Source organism: Bradysia coprophila, unplaced genomic scaffold (assembly GCF_014529535.1).
Source record: "Bradysia coprophila strain Holo2 unplaced genomic scaffold, BU_Bcop_v1 contig_358, whole genome shotgun sequence".
In the NCBI taxonomy this organism is placed as follows: Eukaryota; Metazoa; Arthropoda; class Insecta; order Diptera; family Sciaridae; genus Bradysia; species Bradysia coprophila.
The window spans coordinates 4283541-4306369 of NW_023503616.1; the positions used below are offsets into that span (position 1 = coordinate 4283541).

The window sequence follows — 22829 nt, forward strand, 5'->3', positions numbered from 1 at the left end:
AAATTCTGTGTTTACAAAAGTAAAGTTGTTTAACAAAAAGGATTACATAAAAAATGTGGCACATCTACTGGCCGACTAGTCCGCTTGGCGAACGTGAAGTAGTGAAACCCTTCACTGATTTACAAATCAATCAAATCCAAATGAAAGGACTTGTGCCACTTTTAAATGCATCTGATTTTAGTTGGCGGCTCTTAATTCAATTTCGAAGCATTCAAACAACAAGTCGAAATGTCAAAATCTCATGTTGATTTTGTTTGTTAGTGTGATAACTATCTGATCTATAAAAATCCAAACATTTCTAAAAAAAATGAGCGAAACAATTTTGGATGAAAGCGGTTCTTTGAAGAAAAAGAAGAAGACAAAAAAGCGAAAATTATTTTTTTCTACTTCAAGTAAAAAAGTTAAGTGCGAAATTTGTTCAGCGGTATTAAAATCGAAAGGAATTCTTAATTCACATATGAGAATTCATTCGGACCATAAAGAATTTCGTTGTGAGGTACACAAATAATCGAAAATTACTGGTTTGCACTTGCGAGCGTGATAGTTGGTATTCCCTACAGTTTCACTGGAGTGCAAATTGGTGTTTGTTTTTGTATAATTGTCTCTCTTATAAATTTGAACTGACGAATATTTGTTATTCGCAATAGATTTGCTCCAAAGAATTTCGACGAAAAGAACAGCTGAAGGAGCATCTTCCAACGCACTTCAGAGGGTACGGTCTGACGAACGCCGATTTTGCTTCGACGCCTTTGAATGCACTAAGTCTGCAATACAAACCGATAGTAAAAACGAAAGATTTCAGATGTGCCACCTGCTCTAAAGTGGTACCTAATGGTTACCATTTGAGGAATCATATGGCTAGTCATTCCAATTTTAGACCGTACTGTTGTCAGGTTAGTGTCTGATTTTTTTTTTGTTTTACAAAGAAAAGCCGAATGACACAGTTTTATTTAGATTTGCCAGAAAGCATATAAGACACGGGATCTATTACGAAACCATTTCATTCATTGTCATCCCGATTGCAGACAGGACTACATGGAATATGTCTACATCGACGAAATGAATATAATGAATGGCTCTGAAGAGAAGAAGTACCACTGCGACGTTTGTATGAAAGGCTTCAATCATAAAGACAGCGTCAAGTTGCATCTGTTTGCCCATTTTGATTTGAAGAAATTTGAATGCAAGGTTGGTTTCCATTCGCAATCCGATCGTTTGCCATAATGACCGTTTTTAATGGTTTTTCAAACAGATTTGTTCGAAAAGATTTCCAAATTCATCACAGTTACGGAAGCATCTTCGAAAGCACCTTACACCCGCGACACAGTTGACTATCTGTAAGGAAGAACTTCAAATTGATGAGCAAGGTTCAACTACAATGTTCAATATTAAGCCATCAAAAGTCGTTTTGAGAAGAATAGTCTGTGATGAAGAAGTTCAAACCGATGAGGATGATAATAACGAACACACGACCCGCGCGACAGAGTTGGTGACTATCTGTAAGGAAGAACTTCAAATCGATGAGCAAGGCTTGACTACAATGTTTAATATTAGGCAATCAAATGTTGTTATAAGAAGAATTTAATGGAATTGAGTCCGAATTTAGAGCGAATCAATTTTATTGATTTTGTAGTTAGGAAATTACCTCATATATGTACGATATTCAAAATCCTAAATATTACATCCCTAATTAATGAAAAATTTGTTTGGATTAAATCAAATCTTTTGCATGGCTAAAAGAATTCTAGATAAGGAGATGACGAAGAAAAATAGCTCTCGCTTGCACCATTTTTTACAACTTAAACTACTATCTTTGTTAAGTATAGTAGCTTCATTAGGCACTAACCCCAAGTTTTGTAAAGTGCCCATTGCCCTAATATCATATTTTTGTAGATGCGGTAAATTCTGCCTCGACTTGAGGTCTGCATTTTCAAACGCATGTACGAGCAGCTTGTCCAACATTCACAGGTTTTATTGGGCGGAAATAAATTTGTTACAGAACTTTTCGTGATGCATAACTTTAGCCTTCTGCCAGTAATAACCGGAAATTTTATGACACGGAAGATGCAAACATTTTAACGTCAAAATCCTCAACTTTAGTAAGGTGCAAAATTTTTGTACGGAGAATGAGTGCATCTCTATGAGATACACATTTGTTATACCAGCATATTTGTGATATTTGTTTAAAAAGAAATGCTTCATGAATGACTCTCATGTGAAATAGAGGAAATAGAGACATTCGTGTTATATAAATCAACCGACCATCTATGTATGTTGAATTAGTTATCATTGCTTTCATGCGAAAAAAATATTTTAATTAGGACGGCTCACACTGAAGACATTTTTAGTGTATTTTTCGGGGATTTCAAATTTCAAAAAATTTGATGTCCCCAAAACTACTGTTGTGGGTAAACAAACGTCCTCACAAGTATGTATGAGTTAACACCAACCACGGCTTAATGTTTTTATTATTATTGTCAATAATAGTTGTTCTGCTGATTCTAAAAGACTATTTGCACCGTCATTTCCTTTTTATTTTGCTACTTCATACTTTCACTGTAAACGAAAAATATAAATTTTCAAATATTTGACCCCACACATCCGAAAATATTATTGAAATAAACATACACACATAGAAAGAAGACAACAATTTGTTGTTAGTTGTTTTAATTTTGTAAACATTGTTAATATACTATACTACATTTATGACCGAGCTGTTACATCATCACTTGATCAGTTAATGTTAAGATTTTGTAATGCATTTACACCTTTGTCTTACCAGTAATTTTATCACCTTAATTTATGGATGGTGACCGTCTCCTACACAATAAACACACACTCACACAGTCAACATTTTCAATGTTATTTCTTGTCTTAGCCATTTAAACACACGATTTCTTTTGCCTCGTACCATGCACAACCGTTGAATTTACTATTCAGTTGAACTTGAACCGTGTATGTGTTGAATTAAAATATTTTCACGCAAGTCTGAAACGCTATAGCAAATTATACATCGAACTCTGGAACGTCGAATTTAATCGAAAAATAGTTAACATGGAGTGTGGTTGGGGTGTAATTATTCTGTTGATTTTGTACATCATTTGGGATGTTAACTACTTCATACGAGTTGTTTTCACCGTTGTATTCGGTCGGTTATTCCAGAAGAAAGTAAAACTTACGGACACTACATCCATTTTAGGTAAATATAAGAGGTTGATGACTTTTATGAGCGGTCGACGTTGCAGTTTATGTAACGGGTTTATAATTTATTGGAGCAAAGTATCAATATCACTTTATATTGTTTAGATTAATAAGAATTCTTATTCGAAAGAATCGCTTTGGTCCAAAAATATTCATTATTGTGCATACCATAGTTTGTTAATCGATTCATCATTTATTTTTCTCGAACACACTAGGTTTCTGCACTTCACAAGATGTTGACATCTTTATCCGCCATATGAACAACGCAAGGGGAGAATACAATGAACATTTTTCATTGTTGTTATAATTTCGTTTCCTAATTTTCAAATTTATCCTAAAGATATGTACGAGAATTAGATTTTGCCAGGTTCCACTTTTACGCATTGACTGGTTTATATGAAGAGATTAAAAAATCGAAAGGAGGTGCTGTCCAGGGTGCTTCTTCTGTGAGATATAGACGTACCATTCCCATTTTCAGTTCATACAGAATCGAGACAAAGGTGAATTTAAATTTATTTTTAGTAAATCAAATCAATATTAATTCAGTATTGCGAATCAATCAGCTAATTTGGTGGGACGAGAAAGCTATCTATTTGGAACAGAAGTTCATCACATCTTCCGACAATTTTGTTCGAGCGATCGCTACGTCAAAACAATGCATTACCAATGTTAATGTACTGGACCTGATGAAAAAGTTCCCTGAATGTGTCAACCGACCAGCTGCCCCTGAAGAACTAGAAATTTGGTTAAATGCTATCGAACTTTCCAGTCAGAAATTAAGGAAAGATAAATAAATGTAATGATGATCCGTGTTTGTTTCATAATTTTTAATTTATTTATTTTTCATTTTTGTATTTGATATGAAACGCTCCAGCTCTGCGTTTGTCCACAACCGGGGGTGCTTTTTGTGATGTTCACTTTGTTCGAAACGGGTGCGTTTTCCTACTCTCTTCTTCCCATCTCTGTTTTAATCGTTTTTATCCAAGTCAGCAGTAACATATCATCTTTGGTACATTAATTCTCGACGAATTTGATGGTCTGCCAAGTGTCCAAGTGTTGCCAAGTGAAATGTTTTGAGTCAAATCCACTAGATTTTCTTGGTCGTTTTTACTGCAGCTCCAGCGTAATTGGAATCGAGATATTAGTCGAATCTTTGACGTTTTCCTTGCTCCTGTATGAATTTGCCAGACATCGTTTAAATTGGACAAGATCGACTAGGCCCTCGTACAAGCGATACTTCGTTTAATGTTTTCGAAATTTGGCAATGATATGCGACGACTCTTCGGAAGTGATATCTATGTGATGAATATTGGGGTTCGACACCTATTTATATTGTAGTTTCATCGCAAGATGAGACCGTTCAGGTAACTTTTCCGTAACACGCCGCTCTTCGATTTTGCGGTTGGTTGTCAATTTGTTCTGTAAAATATGGTCAAAGGTAAGTGGTGGTTATGTTCATTAAGTTATCTTAATAGTCAGGTACGATCTGGTGTGGCCCTTGTCTTCCAGCTTTTACAAGATGACGTCATCAATGGAACCACGATATCACGTACTACTTCGGGTAAAACGATAAATTAGAATCGACTTCTGTTCACAAAATATTAACAAACTGTGAAAAATTCACATCTGTACTCGAACTGTGGATCATTTATTCACATGTTCTTGGTTTCTGTGCACATTTTGAGCTGTGTACACAGAATGTGAACACTCTGTACACCTGACTTTTTTCGTGTACAGAATGTGAACACTCTGTACACCTGAATTTCTTTTGTAAACAGTATGTGAACACTCTGTGCTCTGGAATTTTAGTGGACAGAATCTTCATTTTTTGGCCAGGTGGACGCTCAGCTCTTCTTCTGTCCATATTTGATTGCTTTTTGTGGTGATTACCTTGTTTGAAACGTCTGGAGTGGCCACAGTTATGTTTGCTGACACTCTTCTCTCCGCCTTTGTCTTAATTGTTTCAATCCAATCGGAGTAATCAGCAGTAAGTCCATCGCTTGTACTTCAAGTTACGCCTTATTTGGGTGGTAGTTAATTTTCTGTCATTCCGAAACTTTTTTAGCCAACGCCTCCATTTTGCACTGAGATATTGCTCAATTATTTGCGTAGTTGCTTCTTCTAGCAAGATGTTCGCCTCTTTTGTCTGGGTTGTCAAAAGTGGATTGAAGCTCGGCCTCCGTAAGTGATTTGTACACATCTGAAATGTACTCATTTTCGTCAATACTCTCTCTTTAGTGGGGTAGAACGTGTTATCATTAAAGATAAATGTAGTGAATTTCATGTGCCTAAATGGAAATTTTGCACAATAGATGTGAAAATTGTCAACCCGATGACAAACCGAGGTTGACAACACATCGTATGCGCAAAGTTCCAGTTTAGGCTGTAATTTTCTGTAATGATCTTCATTTTTCCAAACGTCACTTTTACGCACTACTGCGCAAAAGTATATATGAAAATCCACTTACGCACTACGTTAATCGCACTACGTTAATCGCACTACGTTAATCGCACTACGTTAATCGCACTACTGTACATAAAATCCTTAAAATTTAAAGTAAAATCTTTAGAGATCGTCTAAAAATGCTTGAAAATTCTTTGAAATTGACAAGAAAAATCCCTTAAAATAAAAAATAAATCAAATCAAATTCCAGAAAATCGTTTGGGGATATTTTTTGGAAAATCCTTTTGAATTCACGATTATCTGCCAGAGAGATTATTTTTTAATGTAAACAAGCCCCAACTCATATTTAACATTTTTTGCGTATGAACACTTTTGTAAAAGCATAGCCAACATTACACCGTTCAACACATTTAACAAAAAATAGTGAGAAAGTTGTGTTTTTTTGGTTTTTGCACTGCGAATCTCTTCCAATCAGATTTGCGTTTGTAGAAGGGGGTCACAAACTCTCGGATAATGCATCACTCACTAATAAAATTTCTGATCTTCATGCACGATATCCCTTCACACCCTCACATGTTACTATCAAACTTTGCGAATGGTTCAAATACGCTCTCTACGAGCAAAAATAGCAAAATGCAATGAACGAAGCCATTTGAAGAACGTACCTTCAGGGAAGAATTGACATATCCACGAAACAGTATGGAAAGTATATGCAGGACTCAACAAGTAAAAATGTTGAGTATAACTGTATCATGGGAATAGATTTGCTTCAATATGCATGAAAAACAGTCTGATAGTTAGCTCGGTTCGCCAGGTGCTTTCTGTTAGAGACTTCCTACTTTGTCAATGACTTTCATTGTTTCTGGACACATACAAAACCTAAAGATTCAACTGCGATTGTAGTTTTTAAATCATTCTCTAAATAGACTTTTAATAAGTCAACTAGAAACTTGATTAAGAAAGATATTGTATGTACCTCAAATAATTTACCTTTACATTGAAAAAGATTTAAGTTTTGAGAGACATGGCAGTATGATGAATTTTCCAGTAGCTCCTGCTTCAAACAAATTTCCTCAAAAATTGGTGGCTTAGAAACCCATTGAAGATCTTTTCTCTGTAACATAATCTACGGCTACGACCCCGTGTTGCGGAAAGAGAATGACGCTTTTCAGTATACTTCAGCAACTGTGTTTGGCTTGTGACATTCTACTAACACTTTTTCTGTTGACTTTCCCCTGATGTTGGAATTTCGATAACGATTCTTTTGAAAAACAGCCTACCGAAATCGGACGCATTTTCCAGTGGACTTTTTTATATGTTAAATGATACCCCACACCACCATGTACGGCTCGTGTAACTAGAGAAATATTGGTAAGAAAAGTTTCAAGTTTTCTGTTGAAAACTTCAACTGCACATATTTCAGTGTGGATGAGTTTTAAGACCAATGAATCTCTATTCGGCTCAATAGTACATGTGATTACCTTTCTAATGACACCACACACGACCCTGTACGGCTCGTGTACCTGGAGAAATTTTGGTAAGAAAAGTGCAAATTTTCGGAAGGTGAGAAAAGTCGTTAAGTTGTTACCCTCCTCGGTGAACTTTGACTCCGTCAAGTAAACAGTACACGCAAAAAAATGAAATATCGGATGTACGTTCAAGCCGTACAAAATCTACATTTTAGACGTACATTCTACATACTAGACGTCGATATGTACGTTTAAGCCGTAGCATGATTTACGTTTAAGACGTAGGATGGTGTACATGTAAGACGTACAACATTATTTGGTTTGGTTGATGTCAAAAGTTATTTCTGAATTGTTTCACAAATTGTTTAGGAGTGATATCGCCAAAACTTGAACCAATTTTGGTGAAAATGAATACCATGGTTCGGCGATCCGGGCAAGCTTTAGCTCGTTTGAATCGTCTTTCAATTCTGAGAAATAGGGATCTTTTACTTTTTCTGTTAGTTTCCCATTTTCGGAGTGAACTCGTGAAAGTAATAGCATGTCAATGGGTCGTGAAAACAGTTTTTCGGTGATAGCTCGAGATAGAAATCTTTCTAAAATGTGAAATGTTGTAGGAATATAGGCCTCTGGCAGACCTTCAAAACGAGTATAATCATCGGTAAGGATAGCCACCCGTTCTGGACTTATGACTCAAAAAATGGTGAATGATCAAAAGATATCAAAAATGAAATGGGAGACATGCAAATGTAGGTTACAATTTCTACAATCTAAGAGGTATCGGAGAATCTCGCACACGCCAATCATAGTATGAGCCCTTTTACGACATGTAACAAAAGTCATGATTGCGTGAGATTCACCACTTGGAGGTGAGTCGAACACACCATGAATTTGTGTGGTGTGCGAGACTAACCTACCCCAGCACCGACGCCTCTTAATATAAAACTACATAATTTTGCTATAGCGTATAGCAATTTGTTGCCTTGTTATTTGCTCAAAATAGTGTTTCTAACAAAAAAATAATTAAATAGCCATTTAATTCAAACTACCAATTAGAAATTCAATTGCACGGTGTGTGATGTGACTGCTTATACGACCGAATCCATGACTGGGTATGATTTGTATGTTTAATAATAAATAACTTTGTTGTGATAGCTGTAGATTAAAATCGAATATTAAGAAACGTAAGAAACATGTTGCATTTTTCTTATATCAAGAAAACATTGAAAATTGTGTTCGTGCGAACGCTTGTAATTATCATGTACATTTAGAGTTTAGGAGAAAACACAATGAGTCAATCCAAATCAATTTGAACCAGTTGCTAAAATAGGTGGTACCTGTGATTTTATCGAACTCTTTCTATTTAATTACGAAGCGATGCAGAAATGATCAAACCAATCATGATGACTATGCGCATCGTGCAATAAGCATCATGTTCGTATACTTGTAGAGCTTGTGGAGTGTCATTATTCGTATGAAGTTCCTACATGTATAAATATCGATGTAATAACTTCCGGTCGCTTTAGTTCAATTAATTCAAGTGTAATTCACACAGCAATGAATTTTCACTGTAAAATCTTCATATTATCGAACGTTTTGTGGCTAACCGCTGCACTTAGAACGGATGATGTAAGTGAAGTTCGTATTAAACTGGTGTCAAAATTTAACAAATGTTTCATATATTCAGTGGCCCCCACAAATGATTATTGACCACTTCGCCGATACCTTACCTCAAGTAAGACTGTGCCAAGATGAGTATAATATTGATGCGCGCACGTTAATTGAATTTGAGGAATCTTCTGATTTGAACAATTTACCAAATGACCGGTCGTTAAAATGCTACATGTTATGCACATACAAGGCATTTAAACTAATTGTTCCGGAAAGTACAAAACTTCAAGTAGTTGAATTGTTTGGTACAATTTCTAACTTGGACTATGATGCTCGAACCATTTATTTGAAAATGACGTCAGGCTGCAGCAAGATAAGGTCAAAAGATTTGTGCGAAGCAGTATACATAATGAATGTTTGCATGAAAAAGAATTACAATAGTCACTACTATCTAGTGGATGGCTCGGATTTTTGGTTTCAAAGAGTAAAGTCCAACACTTCACATAATACCAATGTCACGCTAGTAACTGAAACAGCTTCAACGATAGAAACATGAATGATTTGTAGTAATTAGGTTACGAAGAGTACAGTACAGTCCCTCGGTCTGAGCAGACGCATCGTCGAGATAATTTGTCAAAATTATGGCAACAGAGATTTCGCTTACGAATTAGTAATTTAAAAATAAAAAGGAAACTGTACTGAAAATCAATTAATCAGAATTTCAAGTTTTTCCACAATTTTTTTAAATAATAAAATTGATGTAATGTAATGTCTTTTTCCTGTTTTTGTTAACAATTGAAAACTTTTGTTCTGTCGCTTCTACGAAATCGAACAAGTGATAGTGCAGGGTGGCATGCGATTTTTCTTCATAAAAAAGGGCTGAAATTTGCCAAAAATAGTTGATATTCTCACAGTAAATTGAGTTATAAAAAGTGACCGAATAGTGAAAAAACTGAATCTAAATCGTGAAGTTGAATCTGATTACGGTTACGGTTATTTGCTTACGATTTTTTTTTCTCACTATTAGATGGGGAACGATATTCTTTTCATATTTTATTGCGGTTCTGTGTTAAATTAAGATTTTTTTGGTGGAAATTTTAATTATAAACTAATTAACAACGATTTTTAATTAAATTTCCTTCAATAGACCGTGTGAAGTATAAATAATTTATTTTTAATTGATTTAGATTATTATTCTGTAGAACAAAAGTGTAGACAGAATATCTGAAAAATGTATATGCTTGATTTTATATCTCACTTTAAAAAATGTAATTTGAATGAAATTAAAGGGATATGCGAACCATTCTAATTCATTCTAATTGGATTCTTACTAAGATTCTAATAAGTGGGATGGCATCGGGATGGCAACAATATTTTTCAATAATTTCTATTAAAAAAATTAAATATTTTTTTCAATGGTTTTCATAGTAAATCTTCTTTTTATTGAAATATGAAACTTTTTTCTCAAAATCGCACACGGTCTATTCAAAACCCGAATTTTTAGTAACCGGCCAAAATTTTCAGTTACCCAGCCACTATGTTCTAATTACCGGCCACAACTGTCAAACGTCGAATGTTATTAATTTTCATTGATGAAATAATTATTTTCACAGTTAAAACACTTTCTTGTGACTAAATTAACTAATATTAATGAAGAAAATCACCAAATAGCATTGATTTAACTAGTACCGAAGCCGTTTTGCAAAACTAATTAAACAGCCCGACACGCCGACTCCTGGTGGTCGTTGGGTGCCGCCGCATCCGACAGAAGGATTTGCTGGGTGCGTAGCACCCAACAGAATAATGCTCTATTTGATAAATACGAATTCGAAAAATAAACTTTTCTAGCATTAGTCAGTTCATCCAAAAATAAAAATATTTCCTCGGAACCCATTACAATGCTTTGCCTCTTCAGCAATTACATTTACTCTTTTTGAAGAATATGCCTGTCGTAACAATTTCAAAAGGACGCGAGGAGACACCCTTATTCAAATAGCGGTGCCTTCACGAAAGTGTTGTCTCGTGCTTTGTTACTGTCATAGCTTCGCAAGAAGACTTAGCATTGTGTTACTCAGACTAAGTTGAAGCAGTGACTAAATTGTCTGACCCGACACTTAAAATAGTATGTAGTTTCTAAACTTCAGAATCTATTCAAGAAAGTATAAATCTTTTTTTAGTCGAGGGTGGAACCGGATACGAAAGTTCACTTATCCCTTGAAACATTTTGCTGGAAAAAGCAACCACTCAAAGAATTGAGCAATACCTCAATTCACATTATCTGATGTTATGCTCAATTCAAAGTACACCGGAGTGGAAATGAAAACGTGTTTGTACAATTTGGTGGCGTTGGCTAAGAAAGTTTCTGAGCGAATAGGCAGAAACTTGACTACCGAACAAATTAGACGAAAGTTGATGAACAACTGATGGTATACCTTACTGCTGACTACTCCAAATGGATAGACGAAATTAAGGCAGAGGCTGAGAGAAGAGTGTCAGCAAACATACCCGTGGCCAATCCAGACGTTTCGAGCAAGGTTACCATCACAAAGAGCAATCAAATGTGGACAGAAGAAGAGCTTGTGGTAACCCGTCAACACTCGCCAACACCCGAGAACATATCAATTCGTCATAGTGTGCCAATCAAATGATCCCAGTCATAGTAGACATTGTATCCTCTATATATACGATGCATTTGTTAGATTAAGATTCATTCGAATATATGGATTCAAACCTAAAGAATCTTGCCTTTTCGTTCCCCATAAGCTGAGCATAGTACGTGGTGTTCTTGGTGCTGTTAATTTATGAAGTCGAACATATTATGATCAAAGTCATCTTGGAAAAGCTGGAAGAAAAGGGTTTTACCAGATCGTACCTGACTGTTAAGGTAACTTAATGAAAATATCCTCCACTACCTTCACTTACCTTTGACTTATTTTGCATTTCGACCATATTTTACAGAACAAATTGGCTAACATTGACCAGCAACCGCAAAATCGAGTAGTTGTGAAACAGAAATGGTCAGATATTGAGGATAACACATTGATATTGTGCATTGCGGCAATGGATCATCGGTGCCGTGGTCGTGGTCATCAATTTTTGAGCGTGTCACGACAAAATTACATGGACGCTCTCAACATGCAATAAAACTGCATTACGAATTGGTGTTGAATCCGAATATTGATCACACTGAGATCAGTTCAAAAAAATCGTTGACGATCATTGACAAGCACGGAACAAAATATCGCCTGTTTCATATGCCTCACAGAACTTGTGTACAATTGAAACGTTGTCTGGTTACGCACATTACCTCACTACACACAGAAAACAGTGTGCAGGTTGAGTTGTACGAGAAGCTAAAATTTTACTGGGCAGAGGCAAGTGGAAAACATTTCCATGATTTTCATGTAAGTCAATGTATCTCATCAACTAACACTGTCAAATCTAATTTCTGAAATTTATTTCAGAACACTTTGGAACGTGAGCCCAAAGATTTGGACGACTGGGCGCTCATAAAAGAGTCTCGACCATTGAAAGTACCAAATTCCGGTTGTACGCCCTATCTAACCCAAACGGCACTGTCGAATACAGTTTCTCCATCGTTGATCGTGTCGTTGGCGCCGTTGGCGGGATCAAGTTGCTACTTGACGGTAAGGTATGCCGATCGTTGTACATAATAATTGTCGAAAAGGATTTGCATTCGAAGCCCACAGTCCCACTTGACATTTTACAGTTCTGCAAGACAAAATTTACTAAGCGAGCTTCAATTTCCAATAAATTTAAAAACCACTGCTATACAAAATTGGCTAAGAGGTGTTAGCCACCACACAAATTTAACAGATTACCACACGAAAGAAACAACTTGACGCTCGATCTGCGCTAGAGCTCTCGACTCATAATCCCGTGTTAAAATCCGAAATCCGTGGCTGGGCAAGATGGTTTTTTCTTTCTCATTCGCTTTCAATGTAACACTCACTCATATGATTTTCTAATAGCTCGTCGCCAATTACAAACTTCAAAAAATAAAGAAGGCTTATTTATCCAACAAGAAACTAATCCAACCATGAACATTGAACACGGATAAGTCTCATTCTTTAGTAAGTTCTGAAGATGACAAAAATTTAGTATTCGAAAGCTAAGCAAATAAAAACTGAAAAATCACTGAACCACTTATCCAAGTATCTTATTAATCCAAGATGAAGTAATTAAATTACGATATAACATTAAAAGACATGAAAAAGCGAGGTGAATTTTTACTACGAACTTGAGTCGTTGCTCAACCAATAATGAAGTTCTCAGAAAATGAGTCTGATCATGATGTACGTTTGTTTGTTATTAATTGTTTTAAAATTTCTTCGATAAGATAATATTCGTTTATAATAATTTTGATTCGTAACATTTTTTTAAGAAAAACAAAAACTTGTCGCAAGCATTTCGTTTTTAGCATGGGAATGACGTTGTAATGATAGGCCTATCTACATCTTCTTCGCCACTTTGGCAATAATCTGGAGGTGATGGTGTGACGGAAGGTATACCTGTAGATGTTTCTCTTTCGCCTTCCTTGCATTCATCTTCGGGACAGCGTGTTGTGGTAGTAGTTGGTGGACCTGGTGTTTGCTGAGTAGTGGTAGTTGGTGGACCTGGTGTTTGCTGTGTAGTAGTAGTTGGTGGACCTGGTGTTTGTTGTGTAGTAGTAGTGGGTGGACCTGGTGTTTGCTGTGTAGTAGTAGTTGGTGGACCTGGTGTTTGCTGTGTAGTAGTAGTCGGTGGACCCGGAGTCTGCTGTGTAGTAGTTGTTGGTGGACCTGGTGTTTGCTGTGTAGTAGTGGTCGGTGGACCTGGTGTTTGCTGTGTAGTAGTAGTTGGTGGACCTGGTGTTTGCTGTGTAGTAGTAGTCGGTGGACCCGGAGTCTGCTGTGTAGTAGTTGTTGGTGGACCTGGTGTTTGCTGTGTAGTAGTGGTCGGTGGACCTGGTGTTTGCTGTGTAGTAGTAGTTGGTGGACCTGGTGTTTGCTGTGTAGTAGTAGTCGGTGGACCCGGAGTCTGCTGTGTAGTAGTTGTTGGTGGACCTGGTGTTTGCTGTGTAGTAGTAGTTGGACAAGATGGTTGTGTAGGACATGAGCACGGAGTAGTTGTGGTAGTAGTAGTCGTGGTCGTAGTTGTAGTAGTTGTTGTTGTTTCGATCTCACAAGGTGGCGGTGGTGAATTTGAACAAGGAGTTGTTGTTGGGCAGGCACATGGTGTAGTAACTTCATCATTTTGTTGCACAACGCTCACGTAATTGGCAGATTTCATACAAATCTATTGATATTTAGTCGAATTGAATATAATTACGAAACTCTTGAAATGTCTGTGAAACAAGATTTACCGCACGATGCGAACTAAACTCCATTCCTGGATCGCATTGCATTTCAATCAAGTATCTAGATGAGTGACATTTATAGTACTTGGTCACATCGTAAGGGTGCGATATTACAGCATTTGTAAACAGATGGCCGGGACATCTTAGAGTGCTCGCTCCGATAGCCGATATAGACACGAACAATAAGAGTACTAAATGGAACTGGCGTTTTTAATAATTGTCTTACTGCAAAGGTATTTTTTGAATTACCTATAGCAGGTAGTGAAGCCATCTCAAGTACACAAAAATTTCGATTCGAAACTAAATTGATAGCCTTTGATTTTCGCTTTTATATAAAAGAAAAAAATTGTTTCGAAGATTATTATCGCAACGAAAACATCGCAAATAATTTATCAAATTACAATTAATTGGTTGACCAATTTCTAAATTAGTACGAAATGCGTTCACATTTTTTTATCGGCTGCAGTCGTTTGGTTTTGTTAGTTGAGATCATTTCGCTAACATTTTTGATAAAGATGAACAATGAATTTGAACACCTTTCGTTCAGAGTTAAGTTAGTGTTTTTTTTTTGCGACTGCAGCGGTTTAAAATAGCAGGTAGTGAAGCCATCTCAAGCACACAAAAATCTCGATTCGAAACTAAATTGATAGCCTTTGATTGTCGCTTTTATATAAAAGAAAAAAATTGTTTCGAAGATTATTATCGCAATGAAAACATCGCAATTAATTTATCAAATTACATTAGGGTTGCCATTCGTCCTCTTTTTAGAGGACATGTCCTCTTTTTGCGTCTAATTCTTCTTTTTTGTAAAAATTCTAAGAACATCACTTTTTTCACACAACGTCCTCTTTTGTCCTCTTTTTTCTAAAATATTGTTAAATTTTAGCAAAACTTAACAGATGTGGTCAAATTTTACGGAAAAAATTTCGCTGCGCAGCTATTTCTAAAGCTACATAGTTTCTACAGCATTCGAATGATATAGTTGACTAGTCCTCGCAGTCAAAAATTCGACTCCATATTTAGGAATTAAGGAAGCTTTAGCATTATGACTTTTATGTTTTTATATGCATAAAATAAGGAGTAAACCAGGAGTATTAAAAAAACGAAATTAAGTTGAAATCGAGTCGTATTCTAGCAGCAATTTAAAAATGCAACTAAATTGGTGTGAAATAGGCAGATTGTAGGAAATTCGTGAGAAACGGAAAGGTTTTAGAAAATTTTCCTACATTGGTCAGAAACAGTCAGATTTCAGAAAATGTGCCTAGAACAGACCTAGATTTGTAAATTATTAAGAAACACGTTTCTTATTTTTTAGATTTTTACTTCGAAACAAAAATGGAGTATCGAAAAAAACTTATGAATTTCTTCTGAGATAAGTGCATGCTTGTAGCTTACAGTTCAAGAACTCCAAGTAAAGTTAGCAAAAAAAGTAAAAGAATCACTTTTCTGGAAAATAAGGAAGAATATGAAGGTTTTTATAAAAAAAGGAAAAAAAGGTCATGTTTACAAATGGTAGGTACTGAAACCTCGGATTCGCCTCAAACCAAATGAAATTTTAATTTTAACTTTTCACACTAATTATTTGAATATCTATTGGTCCACATAGAATAATAAAAGAGCTAAGACTCTATATTTGTCCTCTTTTCGTCCTCTTTTTCGAATTAAAAGGCGTCCTCTTTTTGTCCTCTTTTTTCGTACAAAATGTCCTCTTTTCGAATTTTCAAAAATGGCAACCCTAATTACAATTAATTGGTTGACCAATTTCTAAATTAGTACGAAATGCGTCAAAGCATTTCTCTAACACAATATATGATTGAGATAAAAAAATGTATTGCAGATTGTTCACATTAGAGGTGTGCGCTGGGTGGTTTTTCTATTGGCGTAACTGTCGGCGTTTGGTCTAAATAAACTAATAAACTAAAGAATCAATTTTTTTAGTTTGTAGAAATCGGCGCGAGGCAAATTACAAAGTTATAGCGTTTACGCCGTAGGTAAGTCTGTAGGTTTTTGGTTATGAAGTCTTTTTTAGTGAGCCAACAATGATTTATCAACCGTTTTAAATACAATAGCTTCAATAGTTATTGAATTTTAGAAGAAACCAGAATTCCCGCATAAGCCCAATAGCGACACCTACACCAAAATCAGTCATATTTGACTTCTTTGACACTCAACTGTTGTCTTCTAAAACGAAAAAATCATTCAAGAACAAAGGACACGAAGTAGCTGAGTTACAGCTTCGAAATTTTAGATTCGTTTGTAAATTTCGTCGTAGAGCGATTTCGCTACAAAAAATCTAACAAAAAGGGCACGCGTCACGACCGATGCGTATCATGTTTGGTATCGTTACAAAGCTTAAGCTTAGGCTTAGCAACTGTACATATTTTGATTTAAAAAAATTACGTTGGAAGTGTTCCAGCAGTGCTCAAAGTTCGCCTACGGTAGCAAAAAAAAGATGGTCAAAAATTGGCCGTTAGAGACAACATCTAAAAAAAACAGTTACTAGTTGTGGATAGGGCTTGTAACCCTCTGTCCACATAAACAATTCGAAACTTCCACGGTTGCTTCCTTTCGAAGATATCGCCCATTGAAAATCGTGATTTTTCGGATCTCAGTGAAGTATCGACCAACTTTAAACCTACCAACTTTTTTATAGTCCGGTCGTCGTGACGAAGATTTTTGCTAGTTTTCCAAAGTCGGTAGATTTGAACCTCCGACAAAAAGTTGGTAGGTTTAAACCTACCAACTTTTTTCCAAACCTACCAACTATTTGTCAAATCTACCAATTTTTTTGCCCAACTTACCAAGTTTTCAGTTGGTAGGTTTTGTTGGTAGGTTTAAACCTACCAACTTTTCAGTCTCGCTCGATGAGAAAAGTCGGTAGATTTGACAGAAAGTTGGTAGGTTTGAACCTACCAAAAAACCTACCAACTTTCTGATCGAGCGAGACTGAAAACTTGGTAGGTTTGGCAAAAGGTTAGTAGTTTTGAGAAAAAAGTTGGTAGAATTGACAAGAAGTTGGTAGGTTTGAACCTACCAAAAGAACCTACCAACTTTCTGATCGATCGAGACTAAAAAGATGATAGCTTTGGCAAAAAAGTTGGTAGGTTTAAACCTACCAAAAAAACCTACCAACTTTCTGATACGTCGAGACTAAAAAGTTGATAGCTTTGGCAAAAAAATTGGTAGGTTTGAACCTACCAAAAGAACCTACCAACTTTCTGATCGGATCGCAATTAACGGAAGTTACAATATCTCCAGAGCCCATTTTTGATCTTTTTATGGCAAACCAAACACTTTCCTAATACAATTTATTGAAAGGTAAATTCAGTTGCCGTCTATAATTTGGTTCTGTAAATTTAAGTTTTATAAATATAACAAAAATTTCACAGACTAATTATTAGACGATGCGAGAGAAAAAAATATTAACTCCTAAGTTACCAACACCGTTACGGCGCCCGGCTCGCATTGCGGCCCTCCGCTTCGCTCCGGGGCAATGGGCCGGATCGCTCGGCGGGTTAAAACGCTTCATATGTGCAATGAATGGCACAGACTAATTATTAGACGATGCGATAGAAAAAAATTAACTCCTAAGTTACCTCCTCTTCGCTCCGGGGCAATGGGCCGGTTCGCTCGGCGGGTTAAAACGCTTCATATGTGCAATGAATGACACAGACTAATTATTAAACGATGCGAGAAAAAAAAATAACTCCTAAGTTACCAACACTGTTCCGGCGCCCGGCTCGCATTGCGGCCCTCCGCTTCGCTCCGGGGCAATGGGCCGGATCGCTCGGCGTGTTAAAATGCTTTTTATGTGCAATGAAAATTGGTATTACTAAACTTCTTTACGTTACATTTCGTAAAGGGATGAGTTCCCTAGGAACCAACAGAACGCCTTTACGGCGTGAAGAAAGTTAGGAATTGAGTTGAGATTGAACCTACCAACTTTTTATCGCGCTCGATGACAAAGTTGGTATATTTCTTTGGTAGGCTTAAACCTACCAACTTTTCAGTCGAGCTCGATCATAAAGTTAGTAGCTTTGGTATGTTTAAACCTACCAAAAAAAGATACCAACTTTCTTATCGAGCGCGACTAAAAAGTTGGTAGGTTTAAACCTACCAATTTTTTTGTCAAACATCCTTACTTTTTGCCAAAATTGTCGTCCCAACGACCGGACTATAATCAGAAGTTGGTAGGTTTAAGTTGGTCGATACTTCAGAGAGATCTTTGAATTGAGATATTGCTCAATTCTTTGAGTGGTTGCTTCTTCCAACAAGATATTTGTCTCTTCTTTCGTATAAATGGTCTTTGGTTGTCTATTTTGGGCCTGTGGTATTTCGTCTTTGTAGTCAAAAATGGATTCAAGATCTGCCTCCGTGAGTGATTTGTACACATCCAAAATGTATTCATTTTCGTCGATACTTTCTCGTACTTGCATTTCGAACAGCTCTGCCGCCAATGATTCATACCGATTTTCTTTCACTGATCCACTTTCTTCGGCCAGTAAAATCAATCGAACAATATCAATCGATCCACTATCGTATTAACTCCGTCCTCAGGTGGAGTATGGAATCTACTTTTTAAGTCTGCAATGAAGTCAGGCGAAAAATTTGATTTAGTAGCGTAGGATTTTCGTCTAGAATTTCCTGAATCAATTTGGCTTGCTTGCACAGATCGTAATCCGGAACATAGGCGGCAGTAGTTTTTCGATGATTTTGTTTATGTTTTCACTCCACAAAAACCAAGATATTAATTAGAATTAAAACAGACAGAACTATTTTTTGGAACACATGCCATCGAATCAATTAAGAAAACACTATAATCACCACTGAATTTATAATTTTAAACAATAAAATCAAACATTTTTCATTTAAACTAAGAATCACAACCAACAAAGAAGTAAAAAATGACGTGCACATCGGATGCCTACTAGATGATAATTAAATTTCAGTGTAAGGTAAATAATGGAGAGTTGACCTACCGAAAAATGAATATTGAGTTGACCGTTTCGACATGCGATGACAAAATGATTATTTTTACTGGGAAATGTTGTTTGTTTTCAGATAATATTTTTATATTGGAATTCTAGGATTGTGTTCCTATCTTGTCGTAAAAATTTAAGGATATTCATCGAAAAGAACTAATTTTAAAAAATACTTGAAATTGATACACAAAAAAGCTTTGTTTTGACATGAATTTCGACCATTTTTCGGTGACCAATAATTCATGTGATATACCTAAGTTTAGTCTGGAAATGATTTTAATTTGTTGTTTCAAGTTTATTTTTTCGTTTTAATACATAAAAAGTACCCAAATTGAATAAAAAACAAGATAAAATCCAGTTTCAATAAAAATCTAGAGTTGTCCTATTGAAAACCGTGAGTTGTCCTATTTTGAAACTCACGTAAATATAAAATATTTACATGTTATTTGCATTGAATTTGAAAGAAATGAAGCACATAAGCCGATATTCTACAATAAAACCAAAATTCTGCTAAAAAAGGCTCAGACATTCGATAAAACGAACATTATTGTATTCTTACGAGAAAGTGTATGGAACTAGCAACAATTTTCAAAATTTCATACAATTTAGTGGCTTTCGATAGTACATACGTTAATTTCCCCCATTTATTATAGGAAAATCCGTAATCAGACGATTTTCATTGAAATCTGATGAAAAAAAATCATTTTCATAATTAACAACATAGGACAACTCATGATTTAACCATAGGACAACTCATGATTTTAACCATAGGACAACTCACGGTATCACTACAACTCTGCATTTTTATTAATTCATTAATTTTAATAAATTTAACTGTAACTGTAAATTATTAATTTAATTTATATTAATTAAGTAAACAAAAGATAAATCTTTAAAATTAAAGTGGTTTTATGTAACATTGTTCTAAAATCGCTGAGAAATTCAGGTTCAAAGTTCAAATCCATTATTTACCTTAAATTGTTTAGGAGTGAAAAGGTTCCGAAATGCTATTTTTATTCAAAATTGTTTTGTAGTTTTCATCTTAGACAATGTAAATACAACGCACAGGATGCTTTTAAAGAACATTAAAGATCAGTACAGAATAGAGCCTATGTGAATGAGTAATACATGTGCGAAATTAGGCGGTTAGCCTTCCGGCACACGCCGCAAACATCGCACACATGTTCATTTACATAGGCTCTGCTGTAATCTACTATTACTCTCTGATCTATTACGTCATTTTATCGATGATTTTCAGAGATTGATTTCAGAAATCTTTTACTTTATTTGTTTTGAGCATGCTTTTTGCTATAATAAGACCTGATTATTCAGAGCTTGTCGTTTATTATTACTGTCGTCATGTCTTTATGACCAGCACCGATTTCTTTGATTTCTGCAGATATACCGACCAACGTTTCAATTGTTTCTCCATTATTGATCAACAAGATAATTTTCACTTTATCGAAAAAACCAACCATTTTCCAATACAACAACAAGGTCAAAGAGAAAAAGATTTGTCACTTTCTCACATTCAAAATTGTGTAAAGGGAAAGATAGATGTAGCGTGGAGGTAATACCATGATCTACTAATGGTAAAAGATAGGGTCACCGAAACATTCTTACAACATTTTTTCAAAATTAATTGTGCCATGTTTCATAATTGCTAATTGATGGACGACCACCATTTTGTTTTGATGAGAGAAGCCATTTTGTACACGATCGAGAAAAAATTGAGATTACATTAGGTATTCTCACCCATAATTTGAATAAGATGAAATTAATATTCATCAGGGCATCATAAATGCAAAAAAGCATGGATGTGCGAGGTTATAAAAATACCTTACAAATACATATGGTTCTTTCGCATAATATAATCCGGGACAATATGTTCACTACTATAATTGAAAAATGCATGTATGTATGTATGACCAAAACCATTAAATACATTAAAATGTTTGTCACACTTTGTTCATGCCTCGACAACACGATAACTTGAGTAAATTCTCAACGGATTTCAAAGAACTTTTTGTTTATCAACGAGGAATAAAATTTCTAAAATTAAGTTCGAAGTTAGGCTATGACGGACGGGTAATCTTAAAGATATAATCAATTTCAATTTGGTTTATTAATTCAGAACAAAAAGGATCACTCCTTATACAAATGTTCAGAGATAATTCAAAATCAGCAGCTTATACAAAAAATACAAAAAAATAAATTAAACAAAGCAAACTAATAAACGACAAGAGCCTCAATCATCGAAAAATAAAAATAAAAAGAATAAAGTAAAAGAAAGAAAGTTAAATTAACAAGCGAAAAAGATTACGAAAAGGACGGACTGTACGTACGCAGGAACGACTAAAAGACAACATATGAATTCCTCAACAAAACTAAAGAACAACAATGCTTACATGCTCAAACAGTGCTCGAATCACAATGCACTAACGGTATGGTCAATGCCTCTAGACCATCCACCTTAACGTTTATAAGGATGTCCCACTAGGCGTTCAAAGCAACGCCGCTTGAAGGATGCTATTGAACTGCTCTGCCTGATGGTACTAGGTAACATGTTGAACGGCGACACCACGTTTACGAAGAACGACTTGTTGTATTGGCTCGAGGTGTGACGTGGAATGATCAGCAAACTGGACCGTCCAGACATTTGAAAGTTGTCGTGCAAATAGCCTGGTATCTTGTCTACAAGTAGTTTGAAGACGAGAACTATCGATCGATACTTCAAGAATTCCATTATGGGACAACCCAATATCCTGTGTATGTGCTCTCTCGTGCTATCACGCCTTCCACTCAGATTAGTTGAATATGCCGATCCACAGTACGTAAACAGAGGAAGGATGAGTGATTTAATTAGCATCATTCTCGTTCTCCATGACAAAATGTTGTGATTCGGCCACAAACTCCTCAATCTTGAAAATACTTTTGCACTGATATCCCTCACATGCGCATCAAACGAGAGGTTTACGTCCATAATTGCACCAAGATTTCGAACAGGTAAAAGTAGGTAAAAGCAATAGCCTGACTTTTCTTGGCATTTAACAATAGACCATTTTCTTTTGCCCATAAACAAACAGCAGCAATATCATCATTGATCCTCACGAATGAATCAGCAATTTCCGCTTCCGCACAGGAATAATACAACTGCACATCATCGGCGAACATATGATGCAACATATTCTTGAGTGAACGTGGTAGATCATTTATATATAACGAAAAAACGAGGGGCCCAAGGACAGAGCCTTGCGGGATGCCTTGACGGATCGATATCGGTGATGAAGTGTGATCACCGATCGTTACACATTGCATACGACCCGTTAAATAATCTTGTATGAACGACGTAGCAGTTGATAAAAAGCCAAAATTAAGTCGTAGCTTTTCCAGTAGTCTACTATGCTGAATAGTGTCGAACGCTTTGGAAAAGTCTAGCAGCAACAAGATAGTAAGGTGCTTCCTTTCAAATGCCTTTCTTATTTGATCGGTTAAATGTAGCATGACGGTCTCTGTGCTATGTTTCGCCCGGTAGCTTGATTGAAATCGGTCAATGAGTTCATTACTCTGTAAGTAATCAACAAGCTGTTCCTTAGCCAGTATCTCAAGAACTTTCGATAAACACGGCAAAATGCTAAGTGGTCTAAAATCGTCTAAGCCACGCGATCTTATCTTCTTGTGATTTGGTATAATTTTGGCTAATTTCCAGCATTTCGGTACTTTCGATGAGGTGAAACAGTAGTTAACGATGTGCGTGAGTGCTGGAAGAACGAATGGTAGTACGATCTTAATAAAAACAATAGAGA

The 22829-nt window shown here is 35.9% G+C and overlaps 4 protein-coding genes and 1 long non-coding RNA gene across 9 annotated transcripts; 4 read left to right on the forward strand and 1 right to left on the reverse strand.

Annotated features, from left to right (window-relative positions):
• The first annotated feature begins 257 nt into the window (after positions 1-257).
• Positions 258-22403, forward strand: LOC119081335 (transcription factor E4F1-like). Of its 2 annotated transcripts, XM_037190135.1 has the most exons (6): positions 258-496; positions 648-893; positions 955-1188; positions 1253-1356; positions 1444-1584; positions 22387-22403. In XM_037190135.1, coding segments are annotated over exons 1-6 (915 nt in total). In that variant the 5' UTR covers positions 258-307; the 3' UTR covers positions 22388-22403. The 2 variants fall into 2 exon arrangements, with proteins under 2 accessions (XP_037046030.1, XP_037046029.1); XM_037190134.1 differs by having other exon boundaries at positions 260-496; positions 1253-1584.
• On the forward strand, positions 2913-4029 carry LOC119081336 (protein THEM6). Of its 2 annotated transcripts, none has more exons than XM_037190137.1 (4): positions 2913-3199; positions 3417-3471; positions 3542-3701; positions 3765-4029. In XM_037190137.1, the coding sequence occupies exons 1-4, from the start codon at positions 3055-3057 to the stop codon at positions 3993-3995; spliced, it is 591 nt and encodes a 196-aa protein (XP_037046032.1). In that variant the 5' UTR covers positions 2913-3054; the 3' UTR covers positions 3996-4029. The 2 variants fall into 2 exon arrangements, with proteins under 2 accessions (XP_037046032.1, XP_037046031.1); XM_037190136.1 differs by having other exon boundaries at positions 2916-3199; positions 3417-3468; positions 3539-3701.
• LOC119081337 lies at positions 8567-9344 on the forward strand. Its single transcript, XM_037190138.1, has 2 exons — positions 8567-8700; positions 8759-9344. Exons 1-2 carry the CDS (start codon positions 8629-8631, stop codon positions 9236-9238), a joined length of 552 nt encoding a protein of 183 aa, XP_037046033.1. The 5' UTR covers positions 8567-8628; the 3' UTR covers positions 9239-9344.
• LOC119081339 lies at positions 11458-12869 on the forward strand. The gene is made up of 3 exons (XR_005088477.1): positions 11458-11566; positions 11641-12086; positions 12147-12869. It is a non-coding gene; the product is annotated as an uncharacterized LOC119081339 (long non-coding RNA).
• LOC119081334 (mucin-2-like) lies at positions 12992-14664 on the reverse strand. 3 transcript variants are annotated; one of them, XM_037190133.1, is made up of 5 exons: positions 14443-14664; positions 14291-14366; positions 14048-14232; positions 13716-13980; positions 12992-13583 (listed from the first exon to the last, which is right to left on the reverse strand). In XM_037190133.1, exons 2-5 carry the CDS (start codon positions 14310-14312, stop codon positions 13120-13122), a joined length of 936 nt encoding a protein of 311 aa, XP_037046028.1. In that variant the 5' UTR covers positions 14313-14366; positions 14443-14664; the 3' UTR covers positions 12992-13119. The 3 variants fall into 3 exon arrangements, with proteins under 3 accessions (XP_037046028.1, XP_037046026.1, XP_037046027.1); XM_037190131.1 differs by having other exon boundaries at positions 12992-13980; XM_037190132.1 differs by having other exon boundaries at positions 12992-13980; positions 14291-14664.
• Positions 22404-22829: the final 426 nt, after the last annotated feature.

Excerpts from the sequence above, each read along its gene's own strand:
- LOC119081335 (XM_037190134.1), top strand. The coding sequence starts at position 308 with ATGAGCGAAACAATTTTGGATGAAAGCGGTTCTTTGAAGAAAAAGAAG. Across the intron at positions 497-647 it reads ATAAAGAATTTCGTTGTGAG|ATTTGCTCCAAAGAATTTCG; the intron begins GTACACAAATAA and ends TATTCGCAATAG. Across the intron at positions 1,189-1,252 it reads TGAAGAAATTTGAATGCAAG|ATTTGTTCGAAAAGATTTCC; the intron begins GTTGGTTTCCAT and ends TTTTTCAAACAG.
- LOC119081334 (XM_037190131.1), bottom strand. The coding sequence starts at position 14,312 with ATGGCTTCACTACCTGCTATAG. Across the intron at positions 14,233-14,290 it reads GGCTTCACTACCTGCTATAG|TACTCTTATTGTTCGTGTCT; the intron begins GTAATTCAAAAA and ends AGTTCCATTTAG. Across the intron at positions 13,981-14,047 it reads AGTTTAGTTCGCATCGTGCG|ATTTGTATGAAATCTGCCAA; the intron begins GTAAATCTTGTT and ends AAATATCAATAG.
- LOC119081337 (XM_037190138.1), top strand. The coding sequence starts at position 8,629 with ATGAATTTTCACTGTAAAATCTTCATATTATCGAACGTTTTGTGGCTA. Across the intron at positions 8,701-8,758 it reads CTGCACTTAGAACGGATGAT|TGGCCCCCACAAATGATTAT; the intron begins GTAAGTGAAGTT and ends TCATATATTCAG.
- LOC119081336 (XM_037190137.1), top strand. The coding sequence starts at position 3,055 with ATGGAGTGTGGTTGGGGTGTAATTATTCTGTTGATTTTGTACATCATT. Across the intron at positions 3,200-3,416 it reads GGACACTACATCCATTTTAG|GTTTCTGCACTTCACAAGAT; the intron begins GTAAATATAAGA and ends CGAACACACTAG. Across the intron at positions 3,472-3,541 it reads CGCCATATGAACAACGCAAG|ATATGTACGAGAATTAGATT; the intron begins GGGAGAATACAA and ends TTTATCCTAAAG.